This window comes from Varroa jacobsoni, unplaced genomic scaffold (genome assembly GCF_002532875.2).
Source record: "Varroa jacobsoni isolate VJ856 unplaced genomic scaffold, vjacob_1.0 scaffold_524, whole genome shotgun sequence".
Taxonomy (NCBI): Eukaryota; Metazoa; Arthropoda; class Arachnida; order Mesostigmata; family Varroidae; genus Varroa; species Varroa jacobsoni.
The window spans coordinates 40,872-64,931 of NW_019213426.1; the positions used below are offsets into that span (position 1 = coordinate 40,872).

At 41.2% G+C, this 24,060-nt stretch overlaps 2 protein-coding genes across 4 annotated transcripts in view; one reads left to right on the forward strand and one right to left on the reverse strand.

Moving 5' to 3' along the window:
- Window positions 1-24,060, reverse strand: part of gukh (NHS actin remodeling regulator GUK-holder) — a 162,656-nt gene that overhangs the window by 11,758 nt on the left and 126,838 nt on the right. For all 3 annotated transcript variants that reach the window (XM_022834427.2, XM_022834426.2, XM_086968582.1), the window contains exons 2-3: window positions 19,043-19,263; window positions 2,677-2,982 (exon numbers count right to left, since the gene is read on the reverse strand). In XM_022834427.2, the coding sequence (XP_022690162.1) occupies window positions 2,677-2,982; window positions 19,043-19,263 (527 nt within the window). The remainder of the gene's footprint in view (window positions 1-2,676; window positions 2,983-19,042; window positions 19,264-24,060) is intronic.
- LOC111261152 (uncharacterized) lies at window positions 2,976-11,685 on the forward strand. Its single transcript, XM_086968583.1, has 3 exons — window positions 2,976-4,592; window positions 10,133-10,211; window positions 11,533-11,685. The coding sequence occupies exons 1-3, from the start codon at window positions 4,390-4,392 to the stop codon at window positions 11,560-11,562; spliced, it is 312 nt and encodes a 103-aa protein (XP_086824709.1). The 5' UTR covers window positions 2,976-4,389; the 3' UTR covers window positions 11,563-11,685.

Consider the following 24,060-nt stretch of genomic DNA (forward strand, 5'->3'; position numbering starts at 1 on the left):
ATCTCGTTTTGCTCTTCCACTTGCTCATTGCCCTCGGCTTCCCGTTGCCCAGCACCTCCTTCTTCTTCAATCGACTTGTTACGATGGGGCATTGTCGCAAAGGCGATCAATCCATCGATTGATCCTTCGACGTCTACTTTCTGCTACAAAATGCTTGTTCGCTACAGACAATAGACACATCGTAAGCGATATCTGTAATTGTGACGGCTGCTACCTAACGGCGTCGTCGTTAAAGCTTCAATGGACTTTTGCCAATCAGTGCCGGCTTATCACTGGGGGGCATTCAAATAACGAAACGTTTTATTTGTGAGATCGCTGATCCTTCCCTAACGCGTCGGTTACAGTTCATTTTTTGCGATACCAACAACTCGTCTAGGAGAGGAGAACAATGAGGGGCAGGCTCTGGCAGACGCTGCTTCTCAACTAGCTGTGATATGCGCGCTCGTTATATTCACTAGCGTCAAGCGAACGAAACGGTAGACAAAACGCTGCGGGGTCGTCAACAACGGCAACCGGTGCAGGTTCGCCCGGGTTAGCTCTTTTGGACTAATCTTACGCGCAAAACCCGTTTGCCGATCCGGTGGTTCGCGAATTTTCTTTCGCTTCGGTGCAAATGTGGCATTGGTTCGAGTTGGAATACACTAATCTTGGAAAGGTGGGGTCATCTCGCCGGTAGCGAACGTAATCAACGCGGATCCGGACAAAATACGAATGAAAGCCAATTGTAGATGATTAAAAAGAACAATAGTCGAAATAGGTGAGAAAGTAACTTTTGCATGGATATCGGGAATCTATCGTGGTCCTCGCATCGTGGCGTTGCTAAAAACAACTCGTCCATAAAGTAAGTTCGAATTTTCTGTGGCTCAATTTTCTCAGCCTTAAAGATGACATCGGATAATTGAAGAGAATGACATATCCAAGGGGCCATATAGTAGTACGATATGTCAGCACTGGCAATAGAAGAAATCACGCTGCTGCAGGGATGTCAATGCAAAGAGTTGTTCATTTAATCCGGATTGACACAAATATTGTGTAGCAAAACGCTGATGGATCGACATAGGGGACAGAGAGAAGATGAAACCGGGGTCATCGTCGCCGACAATTAATTCCCTTGTTTCATAGAAGGTAACAGGCGAAACGAGCCATTCCACTGAATTGGATGAGGCACTGGCAGAATCGGAAGCTAAAGATAACAACGACAATGTCATTACGAAATCGTACAAAGCGCTACTGTGCATGTTACAGCCCAGTGAAGCAGGGCACACATCGAGGAGGCCCTAATACCGTATGGGAAAATAATAGAACGGACGTACTTATACGTGAGAGGCATATGAGCGAGAGGAAGAGACACATTCATTTAATAAACAGGTCCTATCTGAACATGTAGTGACGCAATGGCGCGTGCAAACGACGACCGTCTTGCAAGCGGTGTCCGTTCACTTGGAAGCTGTTGAGCTCAACAGCATCGTTGCCAGGCAACGGGCTCCTTTTTTCATATTACAAAAAAGCAGGACCACACTTCAACAACATTCGACGCTACAATGCATAGATCTCAGCATTCTCGTTCACGCGCGTCTATTTGTAAGTGACATGCAATATATTGCGAGTGGAATTGTTTTGGCATTCGAATAAAATGGCGCTAGTCTCATCTAAAAATTTCGGTGCAGTCGACGCAGGTCTTATGTATAACAGTCTACTGAGGATGACGCCATATACTTCCAGAGCCTATGCCACGAAAAAATGCTATGGCTTGAAAATAGGACGACGTGGCTGGTATAAAAATTGCGGCGTGAGTCATTATCTCAAATACTACTTGAGATGCCTCAATGGGTTCAACTGCTAATAAGTAAAAGCAGTTTGACTCCAGCTATACGTATGTCTGGTCGAGAAACTTTATATAGTCTTACGTTATAGAAGATACATAGTCTCATTTTCGATATGACGTGATCTGAGCACCACGCGGCATTGCAGTCTTGTGTTTGTAGGGTCCGTAGGGAAACACGCGTCTTGTATAGAGTTTCCTTTATACCGTAAAAAAGACAATGATTTTACGCAACTACGTTTAACTTATTTATATTACTACGTATCGTAATAAATCAATATATATGTATATATATATATATATATATATATATATATGGTATAATTTTTAGTTCGTATTTCAAAGGACAATCTAACATTAACGAAGGCGCTACAATATTTCAGCAGCTCAAATCGGATTGTCAACGTTGAAATGTTTGATGATCGTCGTAATGTTGACTCAAAAACGCGCCGGATCATTTTATTACGTTCTAAATAGCCGCAGGTTAACTCGCCAACTATTTTCCCCCTCCAAACGTACTCATATATTCATCCATGACTGTTGAATGTTATAAAGGTTTATATATATATATATATATATAAGTATATAAGGATTATAAAGCATAAAGAGAGCTCACTAAGTGAATGAACTGCAAGAATATTCTCTCAAACAATTGCTTCTAGCTAACAGATGGGTTTAGGTCACTTCCAATCGTTTATAAACTATACGTTTTGTTAGAACCCTCGACTCTCGGGGGGCGTAGCTGGGCACACCATCCAACTCGGTTACGTAAATCCTCAATAGTTGAAAAAAATAATAAACCAACCGCGACAACAAACAGCTATATATGTATATTATTACTATTATGCACTCACATGTATTAGCGACTTCCTCATAGCGGCCATTCGATTGAAGGATTTCTCCGAGGTGTCTATGGCAATAATCGCCGGAGGGAACTCCTTGGTTAGCTGGGCAAGTTGTTCTTCCGGCGTAGGCAACACGATGACTTTGTGGACCACCTCATCATCGTCATTATTAACATCATCATCTGCGAGTACCGTCACTCCTTCAATTTCATCGGTCTCATCTTGATTTTGCGTGAAGGAAGGATCGTCCGCAGTAGCTGTGGCACGAGCCGGAGCCGATCGTGACCGCTGGTGAACCGGCGTAAGAATGGTAGGCTAGGCAAGAAAATTACAGAAAATGTTACTTCGAAGCGTACCAATAAACAATTTTCAAAGATGGCTACTAAAAACAAATACAATCGTTGATAAACGTTTGTGCTCAACTACATACGCTCAGCAAACGCTAGACGAGAACAAACGGATTAGCTAGAAGTTACGTATACCTATTAGGCAGCAGAGAAAGACGCACGGATTTACAATAACTTCATAGACTAGCATGTCACGACGATAGACTAGCGGCCTCTGTATACCAGTCTATTAGTAGCAGATATGTCAAGTGAGCTGGACTACTATCGAAGGTATACTACAATGAGTAGGTATAAATAAGGACCACAGTTCATAGTGAAGTGACGATACGGATTTTTAGGCGTTGCTTCGCGAGCTATGGCTGCAACATCTAACTGTTCGTAGTAGGAAAACCGATTAAAGACGTCTTTTTAAAAGTAGGCAGAGTTAATGGTCTTAATTGAAACCAAACACACGAAGCTAGAGGCAGAAATCAGATAAATCGTACAATGTACGACGCTCCTGTATCATAAGAAAATAACTGCAGAAACTTAACACAAATCATTAGACAAATATTTTTACTTTTCTAATCAAATCAGAGTGAATCAAAGGAGTTCGTCAACGCTTACGTTTCAAACCTAGTGATCAAGCTAGGGAAGTCATCAAACGCCCTTCCAGAAACAACTTCGATGAGTCATTAAGGATTTATCTAAGCGCGTAAATTAGCAGTATGTGTAAACGTTTATTTTAATGATATTTATTCCACTTAATTCTTTATCGTCCTAGGGTCCTAAGCTGAAATACTCGGGCGATCCCTCCTTAAAGGCTGTCTCTCAAGTGTAAAAGAGCCCCTCCAGCACCTGCCATTTTGTCTTTTACGATTGATTAATAGCACTATACGGACAAACGTGAATAAACAGTACTATTATATGCGCTTATATATATATATTTCTGTTTTACAATTTACATGTATTAACCGCACCGAAAGTGTCAAAACAGGGAGGATACTTTGGCGACGAACAGATTTGCAGGTTCATCAGGTTCAAAGTTACCCTCACGCCCATAAGCCAAGTAACTGCTCTCAGACAGCAAAGCGTCTAATCTTACTTAGGTCTAGCCTTCGAAGCCTTTTTGATCGTCTAACTTGATCACTTTTATTCTGTTTCCCAATCGATTTGGCTTGTCGCCGTCTTTTCCTGTTTCGGTCATCCGTAAGCTCTATTTACAACAAGCCGCGCGTACGTTGCCGCCAAGGTCCATTTCTCGATCCTCTCGAAGAAAAAGCCCTTGTTTGTATTTAGTGTTCAGTAGATGGCCAGTAAGAGCGATGAATAGCATTAAGCGTTGGGTAAAATTACGATAAAATCAACTATCAAGCAAAATGTACTCGTACAATTTATGAGAGTACAGCGGGATGCTAAAGTCGCCTGCTCTATGATAGGAGAGGGTAAACGTTGCGCGCAGGACTGTTTCAATACCCCTATTGTTGACACACAAATAACGTACCGGGGCGACTGCATAGTATCTCCATTCCGAACATTGATCCACATTGGTCCGTCTATTCACCATCTTATCCAGCATAAACGGGAGCAAGTTACCAGGTGATTCTTTCGATGTTCGTATAGCTTCTTAATGCCGTTCACTACCTTTCTACGCTTTAACTATATATGGAATGGTATATTAGTCGTCATTGCGGACACGTCCAGTCACGCTCGGCAAGAGACACGCACATACATCACTAAAAACTCGAAGATGGTTTCTTTTGCAGCAGTAGGAGCAGCACAATTTTCCCTGGCGCATGTGCCATAGAGACGCGTAAGAAATGTTGATTAGTAGACTAGAACAGGCAGACAGTAAACACCCGCCACTGTTACTCATAATAATGTCGTTGGTGATAATTTTAATCGTCTTTTCACCATTATATACGTTGAAGTGTCGAATAGAACAGCAATTGCCGCAAGTACAGCCTCTATGGAATAGTGCAAACGCAATGAGTCAAACAAGGATCGCGTTAGCTAGGAATCTTCCTCCTTTGCCGTCGATTGTCGCTCTATTCATCCGTCCGCTAGTGGGTTTAGCTGGTCGACTGACGCTACTGCTGCTGCTGCTGCTGCTGCTGCACCATACAAACGATCATGTGTGTGACGAAAGAGAACATTACAGAGCGAGAGGTACAGACAAGAGAGAGACATGGCTAGCTGAGCTATAAGCAAACCGTTGTTCGTCTCAAAGGACGGGGGTCTCTTTGGGTTTCCTCTTTCTCTAACTATACGGACGGCGAGAGGCCGCTATTTGCCGGACGCATAAGGCTGCTGTTTGGTTTGTCTGTTTGCTGCGTTGTCTGTCTATTTCTCAATCGGCTAGGGGGTCGCTCGCTCGCTCGTTCGCTATATCTGCCCTCTGCCTGCGTGTTGTACTCATCGTGCTTGGCTGCCGTAGGCGCCTAGAATGAATAGCTGGTCGAAGCTGTTGGAAGGAACGCCTGCCGATATCCCCCCCTTCTCTCTCTCGCGCCTTCTTCTTCTTCTTCTTCTTTCCTTAAAGTGCTAGTTCACTAGTAGAACTTTTATTGACAGTATAAGTAAAAAGAGTCATTCTGAAAGTGCTAGTAGTAATAGTAGTAGTTAGTCAGTCAATGAACATCATCATCGTCGTCGAGCAAACTGATCAACGCCAACTGCAGGCTTGGGGAGCAGCAGCAATGGATACTGTAAAAATAGGTACCGCCTCGACAGAATATAAGGCTCTCCAGTCGAAAAAGCAAACCTGACAACGATCGCGAACAAACGTCAGAGAGCGCCGATAAAGCATCAACAATGAGAGAGTACCGAAAGGGGTAAACGCGTGTTCGGGTGGGCACAATCGACGCAGGATCGTGCGCCAGTAACCGCACGCCAGCGTCCAGAATAGCGAATTAGCAAAAAGCTGATCGGAACGAGTGGTGACTTCGGCACCCGAGCTCATGGAGAATGACCGACTGAGAGAGCTTTGTTCTTTGCGCGTTCGGCAAGAATTGTTACCTAAGGCGTGTGTATTACCCCAAAATGTTATTGCCTATCAAACAAAGTCGTCTCGACCTGCCACCCGAAGGAGTTAACAGGAGGAAAGGGTTATCTCATAATGAAGCTCTTTTCACACCGGTTGTTCGTTTCTATTGTCCCAGTAAACGTATCGTAGATATTATGGTGATAGAACCGATGTTCTCATATCTGTCGATAATCTGTTTACACGCTTATGGACGAATGAAGTCCGTTACCCATAAGTATGCAGGCATATAAAAAGCCTCGGCCAACTGACGTCAGATATAGTGCTACCGTAATACAGCTATGGAAGCGAAAATACATCTCTGGCACTGATTAATTATGAATTTTGTCATTTACGCGTCAGCTATGCTGATAGATGGACGTAACATGCCCCCGGTGCATTCACGCCTGTACCGAAATCCAATCAAAAAAATCTGCTATGTATTAGTCGATTCTATGTACTGAACTTCGGACGAAGACATTTACTTCAACTGGATTGTTGGCGCATGTTTATATCTATTTAAAGAAGAAATGAGTAGTAATTAATGCTTGCCAATTTGGCTAGATGTTGTATACTACAATCGATGACTAAAGTCTATTGACAGATACCCGATTTTGTACCAGACTATCCTGGCTTCTATACATTTTACAGAGCTCGATCTATTTCGCAAAAATGTATTTTCAAAGGTCGACAACGGGCTGTCCGGCAAGATAGACGATTGTCACAACAGGGTCGTGTAGGGATGACAATAGTAATAGTAAAGCTGCATGGTCTAGCGTTTGTCCTAAAAAAGCCAGTGTTTTAACCGCCCGCAGGCCTCAGCGATTTTGCATTATACTGAACTATTTTCCTTATAGCTAACGGGATTGTAAAATTACCAATGAACGTCTCTTTTTCTTGCTTTATTTGAAAACATATAAACAGATCACCAAAACAGTTCCTGTCAAAACAAAGTGCCCTTAGTACGTTTAACGTAAACACCACTATTGCTCTTTTCTAATACACACGTAAGCAGGATATAAGAAAAATTTTTCGAATTTTCGTTTTTCTTGGTACCAATGACTACCCTTCCCAAATGAACAATGTTAAAACTTAAGGTACTGAGATAACTTGCATTATTTTATTAAAAAAAAAAGTAAGACAAATTGTGTTTTGACAATAATTGTGTGATACTATTTTTTCTGCCTGAATTCGACTGGGGGGTCGTCAGCCATCGATAGCAAACGTTCTGCGTTCGATAAAAAATCTTTATATTTTATTTGTATTTAGTTGAGGATGCTGCAAATTAGTTCGAAATTAAGCGCCGGATTTATGAAATCCAGCGTGGAACTTTGCATAATTTCCAATAATTACTTTGCTCGTTTTCTGCCCGTATAACGTTACTGCTATTTAACAACGTTAAATTCACGTACTGCAATCAATTTCTGCAGTTTCCAGCATTTGATGATAGCAACGTGTTTGATCATAGTAGAGATTTCAATGTACAACTTCCATTTTAGGCCCTCGTGTGGTTCAACTCGTGGCGCGGTTGAGTAAACAGCCGGGTTTGTAGTAACGGATTGACGCTTAATGGAGGAATCGAAACTTAATGGATATTGGTTTTGCACATATTGATCTGTGCGGAGCCAAGTTGAATCGTCGGCCCCAGGCTCACTAACCCACATTAGAATCCGGTTGCGCGTAATAATTCGGAACCCTCTGAAGAGGATTCAGCAGATGGAGACTGAAATTTTGCGATATATGTCTCCTTGTCCTTGCTATTCATAAAGTGCTATTCAAATGGCGCCCATTGCCAGCACTACACCTTATATCTAATTTGGAATGGGCAATCTTAGTAATGCCCCACATTTATTAGAGCCTAATTTTCTGGGTAAAAAGGATTATTGAACCAGTAGAACCGCATACATGTCATGTAGCAAGAATTCTACTAGTAGTTTAATTATTACAAATAGTTTTCGTTTTATACGATTGTCTAGACGACATTTACTAGTAGAGATAGCAACAAGTGTCAGTACAAATTTTGGGGAAGCACCGTAAAAAATGCTGGTGCTCGCCCCGACGCTTAATATAATTCTTGAAAACTGCTTTGCTGACTGATAAAGAAACGTTTACGCCTGTGACGTAAATGCGCACGTACGCCACACGTAGTAGATCTGGGCCTTTTTTGGTGCCCGTCTTACTTGTAATGAAAACAAAGACTGAATGATAGAGTACGTCGTACTAAAACGCATATATATATAGACGTATTCCAACGTATGTATGTATTGGTATCCGATTGAGTTAACATTGAGACTGAATACATCAGACTGTATCTAATGGAGGACCAGGTTATATTGACGATCTTTCGATTTTTATATTTCAAAACGCGTGTGGAAGTTACGTAGCAAACATAATACCACTTATATTCGACCTTATAATCCTATTCGAGGTTCTCATTCCCATTTCTATAAATAGCAATTATATTGAATAAGTTTTCACACTAAATGGTTAAGTGCACCAACTTTCTATCTAAGTTAATTAGAATTCTGGCCACGTTACGCCGCAGCCCTAAAAATCATCTTCGCCACAAACTTGAAGTTATATTTTGGCCTATTAAACATTCTAAAAGCTTTAAATGTACAGATTGTAGATTTTTTTTTAAATCTAGACAATTCAGTGCTATAATTGCTCACGTTAACGCATTAGCTCATAACTGGATAGAGGCTCATAGACTACACGCTATTAACAACGAGTAATCGCATGTATCTAATAACTGTGTTTTTTTTTTTTTTCGATAAAATCACTTGTATGTTGCGGCAACGCATACAGTGTTATGCGCAGGTCAATATTTTCCGATAGGACAAGGAAGAATAACGGGTATTTTCGCACTGCAGGACAGACGAACCCTTGTTTGGAAAATAATAGTATTCTTGTTAAGGTTAAATTAAATAAAACCGTACGATCTGTTTAAAAGAGGTCGGTATTTGCTGTCATTGTTTTTTTCCATATACTATATTTAGAAGCTGGGCTAGAATGCATCGAAATGTAAATCTAATGATCACCTAAAAAAAAAACTTTTTTTTAAATAAACCCCTATTATAATAATCATTATCACTAAACTAGACTAGCGATAATGCCGGACCCACGACAGAGATTTTCTCAGGTGACTTACGATGTCAGTCCCATTTTCTCGCACAATTATGAGAGTATATTATTGTATGCTTGACTTTTAGCCTTTTTACTGTGCACCACTGACCATCGGGAAGGGAAGTTCCACTCTGAGACGTTACATCACCTTTAAGAAAAAAAAAAACATTTCCAAAGAAATTTCGATACATGTATATGATTGAGTAGATGCATGGGATTTCAGACAACAAAACTCAATCGGAACTCAACCATGCTAAGAGTCAGGCAATATGCTCAGGTTCATGAATCGGATCAAAGTTGTGTTTCCGTCCATTATTCTTTGTGACCCTATAGTTGCAATTGACTTGAATGTTTCTGTACCTCTCGCCCTTGGGCGCTCGCCTTTATATATGATCGACTACCAAAAAAATGTGCAAAGGCCTTATAGGGTTATTATATCATAGTAATTGCGAATTTTGTTACCAACTCAACAGTTTTTCGGACATTACTATATAGGAGCTGCATAAAATGGTCGACAGATTCTCCACCTCTAGTAATTTATAAATGCAGGAACTGAAAAGATTGCCTAATTAGGTTTAGCTTAGCCCTTAGGAAAACTAATGTTTCATAGAAAATATTTCAGGTTTATTTTTTAATAAATATTATACGAGGTGCCCCGAAAAAATCCCGTTCGGTCTGCTCATAGAAGCGTTTTGTGGTGCTCATAGCTCCAGTTTTTATTTACATATAATTAATATTTGAGTAAGTCTGAGCAAAAAGGCCTACATTAAATATATAGTTTTTTTCTCCTAGCTGCGGTGCTAAAAATAGCTAGTGTTCGTGCAGTTAGCGAAGTGCCGTGAATTCGTTTACGATTTTTAATAGGCTAGCCTTGCCGCCTTTCTAATCAAAACTTCATCTTTGAAATGTCGTCATAGAAAAAGCTATCCCATTGCCATCACGTCTGAGGAACACACATGGTATTCTATGGAATTTCTTTATCTGTTTGCAGGACGCTCATCGAGATATGCTCTGGCTTCAAAATGAGATTTACTACATTTTCCAACGTGTTCCACGTGCGTGATAAAACGGTAAGTTCTTGCAGTAACTTGCGTCAGATAATTGCCATCAGCATTGTACAGTCAAGAGGAAAAATCCTACAGTGTATACATTTTCGGGACGGTCTACACGGCTAAGTTATGCGTATAGCTTGAGAGTTATTGAATAGTGAACAAGAAAGTTACGAATTTTGCTTAGACTGGATAGATTCTCACACGACAAAAATCTACCGCGAATCCTTCAACGATTCATCGAGGGCCAAACGTCGTCGCCATCGCCTTCACTAAGGCATGAATTCGAATTCGTCAACAGAATACATACCCCCATGGTGGGCGCCAATATAAAATGTACCATGTTTTTGGGTTGCGACTCCCGCTGTCGGGGCAATCTTGTCAACGATCCTCGACGCAGTTTACTGCCACACTGCAATAAACAATAGCGAATTTCTTCTGGATGTTAGTCAGAGAGAGATCTCAATTTTGCTGTTGCTGTTAGGTGCAGTCATCTTGGCAAGTCATTGACGGATTGGAAACGGACCTTACGAAACCAATAGTGTCGGACGTACAATTCATCTCAAACACAGTAATAAAAGTATATACTACTATTACTTACTACGATATGTATATATTATAATAATTTTAACTCCCAAACTGAAAAGTTAATTAGATTTGAATGGGTCTTAATGACAAATACGGCACAATTTTACAGTAAGCTTTTAAATTGTTATACAGCTTTTATCGTTATCTACTTCAAGTTGAATTTCGAAAAGTTTTGGCTTAATATATGTACATAGTGGTAACGAAACATATTAAAATTCGAAGCAAAGCAAGTCAGTACAGCAGCTCAGGATTGACCGACTTTCGGCGCGAAAATTCAATTTGACCATACGTGCTGAATTTATAGGTACGTTGATTGCTATGTTCTGGGGGAATAACCTTTGAGGATCGCAGGTAGATTGGCAGATCTATAACCTGATTGGGACTTGCCGGCCGTATATATATATATATATATATATATATATATATATATATGTATATATATATATACTGGGCAATAACTGATCTTCGCTCCTACTTTGAACACAACGTCCTGTCTTAATGAGTCTGTGGTTCTGTTTCGGCTTTTTTTCTGTCACATAAATAGTTCATCAGAATATGTCCCAGTCTGCCCAAATATGTTTTTTTCTCTATATATATGTTTGTTTGCACAATCTACCATTGTCAAATTCTGGCTACGATTCGTTAGCTAAACTTTATTTGTATTAATAAACTTTCAGTGGAGTTGTGTGCTAAGAGAGCCATTTGTATGTGTGCATTCGCATGAGATTCTATCTTTTTGTCTCGCTCGTTTCAGTCAATCCGAGCTTCCATCAGTCAGCCATAGACGTCACGCAGAAGGAGTGTGTAGTCGAAAGTTTACAAGATTTAATAAAATACGCGGATAAACTATGTTTGAGTAATTAATTTGGGTTCTAATTCTGTTATCAGATTTGGATTTGGTGGCTAACGGAATATATCAGTAAGGACGTAGATCTGTCTACTGTACACATACCGATAACAGGACAGAACACGATGAAATCTATAACCGGACACTTCGCCTTCGGCACTGGCCTGGACATTCGGTAACTTCCCTGAGCTACATATGTGAGCTACGTATCTGTCCCGTAAAGGGATTCGCTAATTTAACAATTCAATTTTTCTAAACTACAAGCGGACCACTTTTGAATATTTCGTAGTCTTACGTCGATTGTTAATTGATTTCAAATAACGATATTTTGCTTATTCCGATCTTTGCTTCTCTCCGTATAATAGACACCATCAGTTACATGACAGTTACATCATCAACAATAAAGGCTGATGGAAAAATAGGCCAAGAACGTGTAATGGCCCGGCTAACACAAGTTGTCCATAAATTTAATACTTCGATTTGACGTAGTATTATCCTCGCAGCGTCACGACATTCGGACGCGTTTGTATTCCCTACGTCGCCGTATCCAAATTCGAGCTACCGCGATAATTCGTATCAAACGGCCAACCGTTCAGATTGTAGACATTCAGCCATTGTTTGCCTCAGAACGAAACCATGTTCTCGGTAACTGGTCTTGGCTACAGTAGCGGACGTCAAATATGCATGCATCCATAGGATCTAATATAATAATGGCACTTACGAAGAGAAAAAGCCCACTTGGTCATTTGCTTAGCAAGTATCACTGAGACAAACAAAAAAAAAATCTTTCAATGTCGCGGCATCACGCCATGACGAATGACGGCCGTAGCAGCATTGACAACAGCCAACATGTTACTGCTGCGAACCACTATATTAATATATTGTTACATCAATATATATTTGCCGCTGGTCTGCCATCCACCCACTGTTTACCAACGTGTTAGTGGCGCATCCCTTGGCAAGTTGTCCTGTCGTAGACGTTTTTTATGGTGGTCCATCGGTGTTACTGTCTACGGTAATGACACTCAGTTCGTAAGAAGAAAAGCAAGAAGCCGACGTATGCTGTTAGATACGATGTCTAAGCGTCAGCCATCTTTATCTGTACGTATATATATTCACATATATATTTATATAAATGCAGAAATCCCACACGAGCTTCATACCGTTATATGTTTAAATGAGTCTATCTCGAGGAATACATCAGCGTGTTTGCACCATGTAACGAAGTACAAAACGATTGTACATCAATTCAGACCTTCTTCCGGAGCCTGTCAATGGCAACGAAATGCAACACTTCACCTCTGCTTCTAACAGATCCCTTCATAATATTCAGAAATAGATTCGACTGAAGAATTGTATGCGAATTCTTCAAACTCGACATGTCAACAACCTATTACTTGGTCACGCGTGCTTCAGCACCATGAAAACGTTAATAACGCTTCTAACTGGTATTATATATACATATATATATATATATATATATATATATATATATATATATGCGTCTTACAAGGAAGATTAAGCAGTTTCGATACAATTTACGTTCGAACTGTACATAAAGACGTATACGATGGGCCGATAGATCATAGCGAAAGACAAATTTCGCATACAACAAGATGAAAAGTAGACTTCCGTTTTTGTGTTGTATTGCGGCTGTATACCTTTGCGGAACATGCAAACTGTAACGGAAGTATGAAGTAGCAGCGATCGCGGCAACGATAGTAGCGCTAACAAAAATGTACTTCGTTGAAAGAATTATCTACGCTAGATAAAGCAATACACGCTTCGGCAAACAGCGTACAGCCTAACCGCCGAGTTGCCAGAAACGATATTGACAGCGGAATAATCATCGCCGGCGCAAGGGGAACAGCGGTATTCGCAGCGGCAGGTGTTGTCATCCGTAAGAACTTGAAAGTGTGTGTGTGTCTCTGTCAGCGTGCGCACGGCATCCACCCCTTTATCTGGAATATGGCTTCCGAAATGAGTTTAGTCGTGTCTACGATAGATCTGCTGGGAAAGGGTAATGCGCAGCTAAATTGTCGACGATCCGGAGGCCTTACCAAGTTCAGGGCCAGCGAAATGAATGTTATGATGATGGCGGTCGTGAACAAGAACAGTGGCTAATGGTTAAAAGGCAGATGGGAGCTTAATTCCCCCAACAGGACTTCGTTCCCGAGGACAGCCGTAGCAATTGCGGAATTGTGCCGATGACGATGACGTGTTGTTTCTACTACGATGCGAACAGCTAGCCAGAAGTAGCAGAGTTAATAATAAAAACCAGTATTATCATAACTTCTATTCGGTCAACCGGAAACAGCCATTGGGTGCTGCTGCCGCCGACATCTGTGTTACAATCACCTGTTAAGCCATGATAGATATAGTAGATGCTTGTTCTATGTGTCGGCAGCTTGGTCCGCGAAGGGCCGCATACTTCCTACAATCATTGATGATAATGAACGTACAATATGTAAATTTACTCACAGTACCGAAAAACAGACAGAGTTCATAACGTTTGCCGGTATGCTATAGTAGTGACTACTATACTCTACTGCGCTTGCGTTCCACAGCCGACGCTAAACGACGACCTTTTTTTCCTCCAAACAAACCGGAATCGAAATATATTAGAATCATCTCGTTGAATAGAAATAAGCTAATGGTCCTACCGTAAAATGCCTTGTAACATTAACTCGGTTAGGCTCACTTCACCTATTTATGAATGGTCTCGCGTGGTCCACTGAATGGAGGGAAAAATGTAGAAGTTTTAGCAGTTTCGTCAACATAATACCTCATTGTCATTCTATAACATAGTATTTCGATACCAACAAACAAAAAAAAGAAAACACGGAAAACGTTTGTTGTTAAATTTTAAAAGGATTCATTTTAATAATTATGACATTGAGTGGTATTGATGACTCTAAATACAGCCAAAGATCGAATCATAGGAAACGCGAACAGAACGGTGCCAACAGCAGTTGCCGATTGACGAGGAGCTGTACTTGTGCCATGCAGAGGGTAGATGTTGCATATTATTCGAGGCATTCCTGCATCCTAGTTTCAACTAATAGACAATTTTATGGGACACATGTTTATTACAGTACAGAAATGGCATAGTCGATCTTCATCGCTAAGTAGATTTCTGAGTTTACGGGGGATTGCACTTGGAGGTGGTGTGTGTTTGTTTCATTGTGAGAAAGGTTCACTTCATTCGGACGTCGTTGGGACTGAGGTCTTCTAATAGCAACGCTTAGCAAAAATTTTCATTTTTATTCGATTTGTCTTCCATTCCAAAACGACGTAGGTTAAATCATTTTAGGTTTCTCCGTCTGTTTGCTTCTAAATTCTACTGGCCTTCATGGTAACCATTGGCTCCGGACTGGCTTATTAGAATGACTCGCTCACGGAGGATGAATAGTCGAAATCTCGGTGGAGGTTCCACGGCGAGAACTTTAAAGAATCGTCGCAAACAGAAAAGGCCGTGTAGATCCGACATATCGAAACAAATTCTCTCCACAAGGACGGTAACATAGTGTGGACGGAAGAGTCGATAGGCTTCAATTGGCACATCCTTTCCCGTAATTAGAACGGTCAAACTCTAGACAGAGTTGGTTCGGTCTTCTGCCCGTTAATTGGCGATAAGCACTCGAAGTCCAGCCTTGAGAGCAACGCTTGTCTCGAGGTTATCAAGCATCCACAGAAAAAGCATTACAAAAATAACTATTACAGCCATCCCGTTGCTTTTAAATTTGTTTTATTAAAAAAAAAAATCAATTGTTGGGAACAACCCGACTGACTTCCGTTCTTTAGAGCCAACTCTGCTAAACTACGCTATCTAGCAAGTGGTCTTTTCCAGCTGAAATAGCGACGAAGCGCCACAATATCTTTATTCTAGTGACGTTACACTTACAAGAAATTTTATCGCAACTTAATGAAGTTAGTTGGTCATTTGCTAGCACAGTCCATAATTAGTAATCCACACTGTTAGTTAAAGTTACTTCACATTACACAAGTTGTTCGTCACATTCGTAAATATATAATATAATTCAGGCGATGTCCATTACACGAACAGGTTGCCCTCACACGTAATTCCCGTTATGAGACGTTCGCCAGTTGAAATGAATTCGCTTCGCTTTCAAAATGCCTTTAGTCTATGACTTGATAGGTGGCATCCACGTTCACAAGCGTTTCTGACCGTCGCTCTTTTCGATTACGTCCGTCCAACGACTGCTCCGCCTCTTTACTTCGTCCGTCTCGCGCACTTCGCGCGATGTCTGTACTTCACGCCGTTCGTTCGTTTACCAGAGCTGTTTGCGGCTTAGCTTCTGCCGTCGGACTGACTCTATGTAGCACGTCCGCGTGAGTCTGTATCTTTGTTTGTGTATGTTCTTGCCGTTTGTCGGGCGCGAAATGCGCGTTACATAAGAAGCGTGGAAAGGGAACGTTGGTGAATACACCTTTGCAGCTTCATCCGTACGAGAGGGGCTTAAGAAGTGGTAGGGATTAATACAAACGTGAAAACAAGATGCATTTACTATCAAACAGGGCTAATTAATTAGGAAGTATGAAAATGTAGCAAAATCCACCATCTGACGATCCGTTAAGTAAACATTTCTCTCTAAATCCTATTACAATATTATGTTGTCCAGACCTCGTCTGGTGTTTTAAATTATTTTTTTTTTGCTTACTTAAACAATTTTTTAAACTATAAACTTGACTAAGTGAAGATAGATAGGATAAGCCGCATCAACACTATCGATCGACCACTTCAATGGGTGATGATGAGCCCAGTCCTAAAATGGTAGGCTAACTGGAGCCAAATGAGTAGGACGAAAAAAGACGAGTTTACATCTTTTGGACAATTCTTCGTATCTACTGATAAATCAGTGAATACCCAATCCGGGTAACCCCCACACGTTGAACGCGTCACTTCGGTTTCAGTCTACATAGATGCAGCGAATGCCTGTACACGCTAATGCGCATGTCAAGTAAAGCGATATATACATACGTTATAGGATTAATGAAACACAGGAACCATCTTTACTGACCATATTCAGAGCTGGTGACACGTAGCTATTCCAAATGAGCACATCCTCAACCAATAAAAGAAGGAAGGTAAGAGGTCATTTCGTGGATCCCAAAAAGCTCACAAATCTAAATACTTGCCTCACGAAGATATGGGCGAAATACGTACTCTCAACGAGACGGCAAAGCTTACGTGGATAAGAGAGTGTTTACTCAGTTGGGCAATAGTTAAGGTGAGAGTAAATTTCTGCTTTGTGTAGCAAGAGACACGTATCGGAACTCAATCAGAGATAAGATACGAGCTGTATGACAATAGAAAGACACTCTACCATGACGCCCCCGTGTTAATTACCTGCACTATCGACTGTATGCGTACTATATGTAATGGTGGCCATCGCGCAATCGGAATATGCGCTGTATTTGATTCTGTAATAGCCCATATGTATGTTCCTTTCAGCATTTCCCCTTTATACTGAAGCATGTGGAGAGCTATTCGTGTACAACATGCACGATGGAAGATATTGATTATAGATTTTTTGAGTGCAGCTATAGGGATCAATAAGGAGACGGCCTACAATTCTGTGATCAGCCAAGTGGTATAGAATTTTTAATATATGTTAGCCGATGCGTAGCTCTCATAGGCTGTTTCTGCATCGACTACTCTAGCTTTCAGGATAGCTTTTAATGGCTGTCTACTTAAGCTTACATAGAGGATACGAGTGAAAATATAAAATGGCCAGACTCGTCGGCCGTAATAGAGTAGATATAACACGGAATACTCGCACAGTGTACTCTATAACTTGTTTTTATGACTTTGGCTCACAATAAAAAGTTTTGAATCGTTGCACTCATGTTAAACGGAACTGTATCATCACCTAATGAAGAGTTACGAGTCGAGGCGGCCACTGTTACCAATCGGCCGATTGGCGATATCAAATAGAGGCCAACCAGCTAGCCAGCCAGCCAGCCAGCCATCCACTCCACATTGATCATTACGAAGCTAAACAACTATAGTAGTGTGTGTTTGTTTGTAACGATAACTCAATGTTAAAATTCGCTAGAAACTATAGTGCCGTGAATACCTTTAAAAATTAGGCATCATAATCACGAATCATGCTTTCGAGACGTTATTCCGCTTTCGGCCATAGGGATTATGTGCTACAAATATACGCATACGTATAATTGAATATCTTACGTGGAGATGTACGTACTTTATATCTATACATATACCCTCGTATGTTCGCATGCTTACAGGGTTTTCACCTAAGGAACACACCTTCCGGTACCCGCAGCCCGTAAAGAAGACGTACAAATAAGTACAATAAGCGCAGGGATTAGATATTCCTTTAAAGCGACCAGTGCATACGATGCTCAATTATATTCGTATAGGTTTGCTTGCTTGTTCGTTAACTAATAGTTATTGCGGTTAAGCGGCTGGACGCCTATTTGTCTATCAAGCTTAGCAATGATTCTAGTCTGCTCGATTTTTCACGACTGGGTCGCAAAGCATGCCCGTCTGCCGAAATATACAGGCAATTCTAACACCAATGCAGCCCAATGTCGCTTAGCTCAAAAGTGCGCAAGAGCAATCTGCATAAACCCTGCATTGAGTTATCTATCAGATGCGTATAAATGTATTTTTGTTTCAAGTAGTAACAAAAAAAAAACAACTGGCTAAACGCCAAAGCTGTCGCCGTTGACACGCACGATAACTGTGTTCGACTACATAGACGTTTATCCCATTTTCGACGTTAAGAAGCGCTTGAGACGTCAGGCTTCTTACAACTCCTCTGTGAAGTCATTTTCTTTCTAGGGACAGAGCTCCTTTCTTTTTTCTCAATTATTTCTGAGATGAGCGTAAACCGTCATACCGTTCTGTGACAGACCATATACTTTTTAGGCTTATCATAGAAATAAATAAATGTTTCGTTTGATCGCCGAGCTTGAACACGCCTGACCTTTGGATCAGGATAGAATGTCTGTTGTTTCCAGAGCCCTATTATAGTAATATAATAATAATAAATAATCTAACCATATTAGCACTTGTATTTAGGCATGTACTCTATCGTAAGCTCTTTAACACCGACACTCAAATTTAGAAAAAGGCTCCAGTAAATAGTTATTTAATAAGCACCTCTGAAACACCCCAACCTTGTCTGAAATATGGCAAGCATACCGGATAGTCGTACTAGTTGCAAAAATGGATGTTTCACCTTAAATAATAAAGAAAAATTAAGAGGTTGAAACCTGTTTATCGAATTGCTTACCCACCGACTTACGTATTGTGTGACCTGTCAATTTTTGATTATTCAGCTTTAATGAAGTTGCACGTTGGGGAATCGCATATATACGGATTCGTTTGTCAATAAAAGATGTTGAAGAGTGCCATGATACTCACCCTTCTAGTTTCAATTTCTAGGAGTTCTTTCTTCTTCCGTCGATGTTCGTCGCCCCAAACAACTTCGCATACCTCTTGACCGTCATTTTTAGCGGCGGCCCCATCGTAGAGGCGGCGCACGCACTCCGGTCGAGTTTCGCGTAAAAAAATGTTTGTCGTCATCGGCTGTGGGCTACGGAAATGCGTCTTCTGCTGGCTGAACCATGTGAGGTCCGCTTGAGCTGAAATTACGAAAATCGCGTAGAGATTATTATTTTGATCTTCACAATTATTGTTATTGTGTTGCTATGAGTCCTACTCAGCAATGTTTTGACGCTTAGCGACCTCAAATAAATGCTAAAATAAGCGACTCGTTTGACCCTATCGATAACGGAGGTTTTTACCTTGGAAGATAAAGGTCTTTTTATCTTGTTAACATTGCTTATATTACATGTTTCAGTATACAGCGACTGTGATGTAATATATGAGGTTCCTTATTTGAAGTCGTAATTAGATAAGTTGATGTTATTTGGATTGAAATACGTGAAAGTGGAATGAGCTCGCTATCAACTGTCGATAGGTTTGAGGTCCTATATGGACGGAGCTAGTAAGAGATATAATGATTAGGTCTCCTAAATTATTCAGTTCATAGAAATCCAGGTTGTTTAAGATTCAGCGGCTATTTTTTTAAATTTCCATATTTAAATATAGTTCAAAAAATAAATCAGGCGGTTACCACATGACCAGCATGGCTTACTCAGCCAAAACTTGTGCTCTGTTAGACACATTTGTTGCATGTGAATTGGCCCAGACACAAATGGCAAAGCTACGTAGAACTAGATTTGCCTTCATTGTAGTCCAGGCGTCATTCTGAACTAGGATCACTAATGCTCCCTTTTTTTGATATTCAGGATCATCCTGGTCGCGATTGCGAGTAAACGGGCCTCGCTTTGAAGCCTCTAGATTTCGATCTCGTCGGTTATCATAAAACACATAATTTTGGCGTGTTCATCCTGAAGGCTGTCAATCCAACGATTTCACAGAAGTAGTAGCTGCATCGTCGCCATCCCCGCATGCACTACGGACAACTGCTACTCGGGTTTCTTCCCAAAACTGCCATTCGCGAGCTCTTTAAATTTTCCAACTTCATCTAGATGCAGCATGAAAGTCGAAGTGAGGAGGGACGATATAGTCCAGACGTGAAGTATGGCAAAACTGGTTAAACATCAGGCATGGCCAGCATCCTGCGATATCCTACCCGTTTGACTCAAACCGTAGGCCGATGTCTCTCTAGGGCGCTCTCGCCGTTCACAGATATTGGCTGGTTCGTTTACTCTTTTTTTTTCCATCGTAACATCTCTTATTCCACCTCTCGCTTCCTTGGTTGTCCAACCGACCGTGCTTCCCCACCGAAGGCTCCTGTTACGTAGCATCTCTTCACAACTAGCTGCTGCCTTCATGGCTTCGTTTTTCTACACGATCCCAAATGACTCTAGCAAGTGCTACGAAGCTTTTACCCAGACAACCTTTTCCCGTTTCATCGAAAATTGGAGACGAAAAAAGGAAAAGGCAGGAACGCTCGTCCTTATCCGGGGTCGGTCAACCCGAGGATTTGTATCCCAGGGCCTCCTTGGTCATAGGCTTCAGGCCACATCAATGCCAGCCCTTGTAGGCTCCTGAATGCTGCTACGTTGCTCTCGTTATTCCTTCGCACTGACAGCCGCCGTAACTACCAGTGCCTCTAGCGTCATTTCGCAACGCTGTTCAACAAAACGTCTCCCAAAAAATTTTGCCTCCTTCTTCCCTTTCTCTCCAGGAATAAGGGGCTACAGAGAAAAAGTGCCAAGCAGACACGCGTTGAACTCGAAGCCAGTCCACCAAATGCACACTCATTGTAGAGCTTTTTGGTGCATAAGCGTTCCGAAGGGCAGCCCTCTAGGGTGACTTCTTTTCTATCGTGTCCTCTCCTCTGTTTTTGGCCAACGGCGCAGTGTACGGGGAGATACGCGGAGAGAAGGGGACGGGGGCACGGCAGGCTAAGCAAGCTAGAACAGGGTTTATGCAGAAGCCGACGTAGGCTTGTCAGCAACGTGTACAGGAAAAAGGTTGAATGTAATTGCTAATAGTGGTGGGTATAGTGAGGCTGCGCATCAGTCTACATAGACTGGCCAGTAAAAATTAGTTTTAACGCCCTATATTATTATTATTATTATTGCTCTCGATATTGTTTCAATAATTTACTGTAGCAAAGGGAACCGTAACAAGACTGCTTACGATAGCATCTCCGCCAGTACCTTATTAAAAATATTCATACAAAAAGAGCACGAACCTATTTATATACTTATTAAGCCCGTGAGAGTCTATGATCTGCTTCGAAGGGTCGCGTGTTTGTAGCTAGGTCATTAGTTAACAAATATCAGTTCTGAATGTCTGATAGAAACTTTGTATACTGCTTGAAGCTAAAAAAAAGGACGCTCATTTATATCATATCTGGGCACTTGTTTAGCTTAACGTTGAGTTCATGATATTACAGAAATCACGGTATTGTTTCGTATGTTACGTCCTGATATTCTGCGAATCAACAGGAGTAGGCGTATGGTAAATTTCATCATCAGATTGACTTTCTCGGTCGTCCTTCTAGATTGGCCTAAGTACGTCCTTTGACCGTAGCGGACGAGAACATGACCGTTACAACCAGCGATGGTCATCGCAAAAGTCGGTCCCAAGGGATCAACTGAGCCATGTGGAGCACATTTTTACCGTAGATTCTGTCGAAATTTAGTACGACCACGAGAGGGCAAGACAGCAACGGTTCAAGCCGCTTCAAGGAGAAACTGTTGAAACGACATGACTGTCTGCATCACAAGCGCAGCTGGACGACAACAGGCACATATTTGGTGTTAGGCTACAGGTCTAGAGGCAGTCTCTACAGTGTCTTAGGCAGGTGGAACTAGGTAGCGAGAGGTTTAAAGTCTACACCTTTCTTTGCTTACGGCAAACAAACAAACAACACGTAGGTTAATTGGACCTTGCAAGGCAACGTGACCCAAAGATTATGATAACTGTATCTAAAATTTTTTATATGAGAGACCATCAAAGGGCAACTGGAATAATCGAAAACACTAATTGATTTTGTCTCAACATTTTTTTAGAAGTTGTCTTTTTTTTTTTTCTAGGATTTAGAAGAATAGTTATTTTTTGGAAAAATTGCGAAATGCCATTTTATTTCTAACGTGGCACATTTCGTTCGGCAAAAGACAATGCTTCCATTGCTCGCTATTTGCTGTTTATTATCATGCTATTGTACTCGGCTGAACGCGTAGATTCGTAATTTTTTATGCTGTATAAGTTCATCTGATCACCATAGTTGACTGTTAGCGAATTTTCTGGAAAAAAACGGTGGCGGTCACAGGCGGTACAGTCATCTGAATATACTTCAGCAACGATCTATAACGAACAAGGGCATGTTCAATTTCAGTAGCATCTTGGACAATGTATGCCGAAGTATTGGGAATGAAAATTCTACAATGGAGAGGAACTTGCATCAAAGAAGCTATTCGCTTCTTTAAGGTTTAGACCAGGTTTAGCCCTTAACAGGTTCGATCAGGCCGAACGCAAACATTCATTCTTTCTTTCTTTATGGTAAATCTGTGATGAACGAAACTAGTGATCGTTGCTTTACGGAATATATCTATTCTCCTAGTACACAGGCCATATGGGCCAGAAAATTCACACGAAGGAAACCGCTAGTTGATGCGGTTAGACAGAGAGTTTGCTGTTCATTACAATCCGTATCTCTTTCGTCACATTCTCTCAAAGACACGTAAGCAACAAACAGACCATTAAGGTACTAGGAAGCATTAGCTGGCATTTGCAATTTGACGAGCGTTGCCCTGTGGATCTTTGATTGTTATAGAGGTCATCTTGGAACAAAACACACGAACACGTGTACATCGAATCCTAATAAACCACGCTCTATTTCTCTTATAGGTTGTAGTGCAAAATTTTCTTGATATCCAGTATGTAAAAATACTACATAATGGACTGCATTGTATTGTGGTATAATTCACCGTTTATGGTGGAGGTTACTGTATGGTGTCTATATTTACTCATAAGCATTCTCACAGACACGATGGCACTTTTCGACGTTCGTGCACGAAATGGTACGATCGAAATAGTGAATAATTTCGTTAATAGGTTCATTTTTCTCGTTAATGTGGCATAATTTCAAAACCAGTATTACTATTGGCTTTGCTGTGAACCTGCGCCTTCTGTCTTTTTTCTGTTACAGCGCGCTGCTCCTCCTCAGTGTCGGGCCGTAAGCAGGAGCCAATATTGCCGCTTGGACGCATCCTTCTTTAGTACGAGACATTTCCGAATCATTCCACCGCCCGGCTTTAGTTCCGATCGACGGTAAGGATAATCGAAACGTTAAATCCGTTAAGCCCTGTTCATGAAGTCATGAACCGAAGGCCAAGGCCTCGTTGATAAGAGTAGCGGAAACGTTTCGACTGGGTACAATGGCACACTAAGAGCGTTGTTCCTACACGTCAGTCGTCTCTTCTAAACCCAAACCAACGACTGGAAGAGTAGTGCGGCTAGGACATATTCCTGCAAGCTGGACGGGGACCCGTCGAATGGCCCATGGAATTGGAACGAGCTAAAAATAAAGAGTTAACGGTCAGGATTGATTTCTGTGATGGCTTAGAGACGGGAATGTTCAAAGCACACTTTCAGCAGAAACATTTGGTAGATAACTGCCGTTAATATTAGATTTAACTTGGACTTTAAGTTTAAGTCACACATGTGCATTGCAGTCTTATTAGTAACGAATTTAAGATGCCCGCTTTATGCGTACTTGTTGGCGATTATCAGGAAAAGCCAATAGAGATTCCCCACGGAATAATCTGATGAACGGCCCCAAGCAACTTGTATAGACGCTGGCGTTAGTCACTTAGCTTTACAACACGATTGAGAGGGTCTACACTGCGGTCATGATTCATACTACTCGCGTACCACAATTGATTTTCTAATCACTG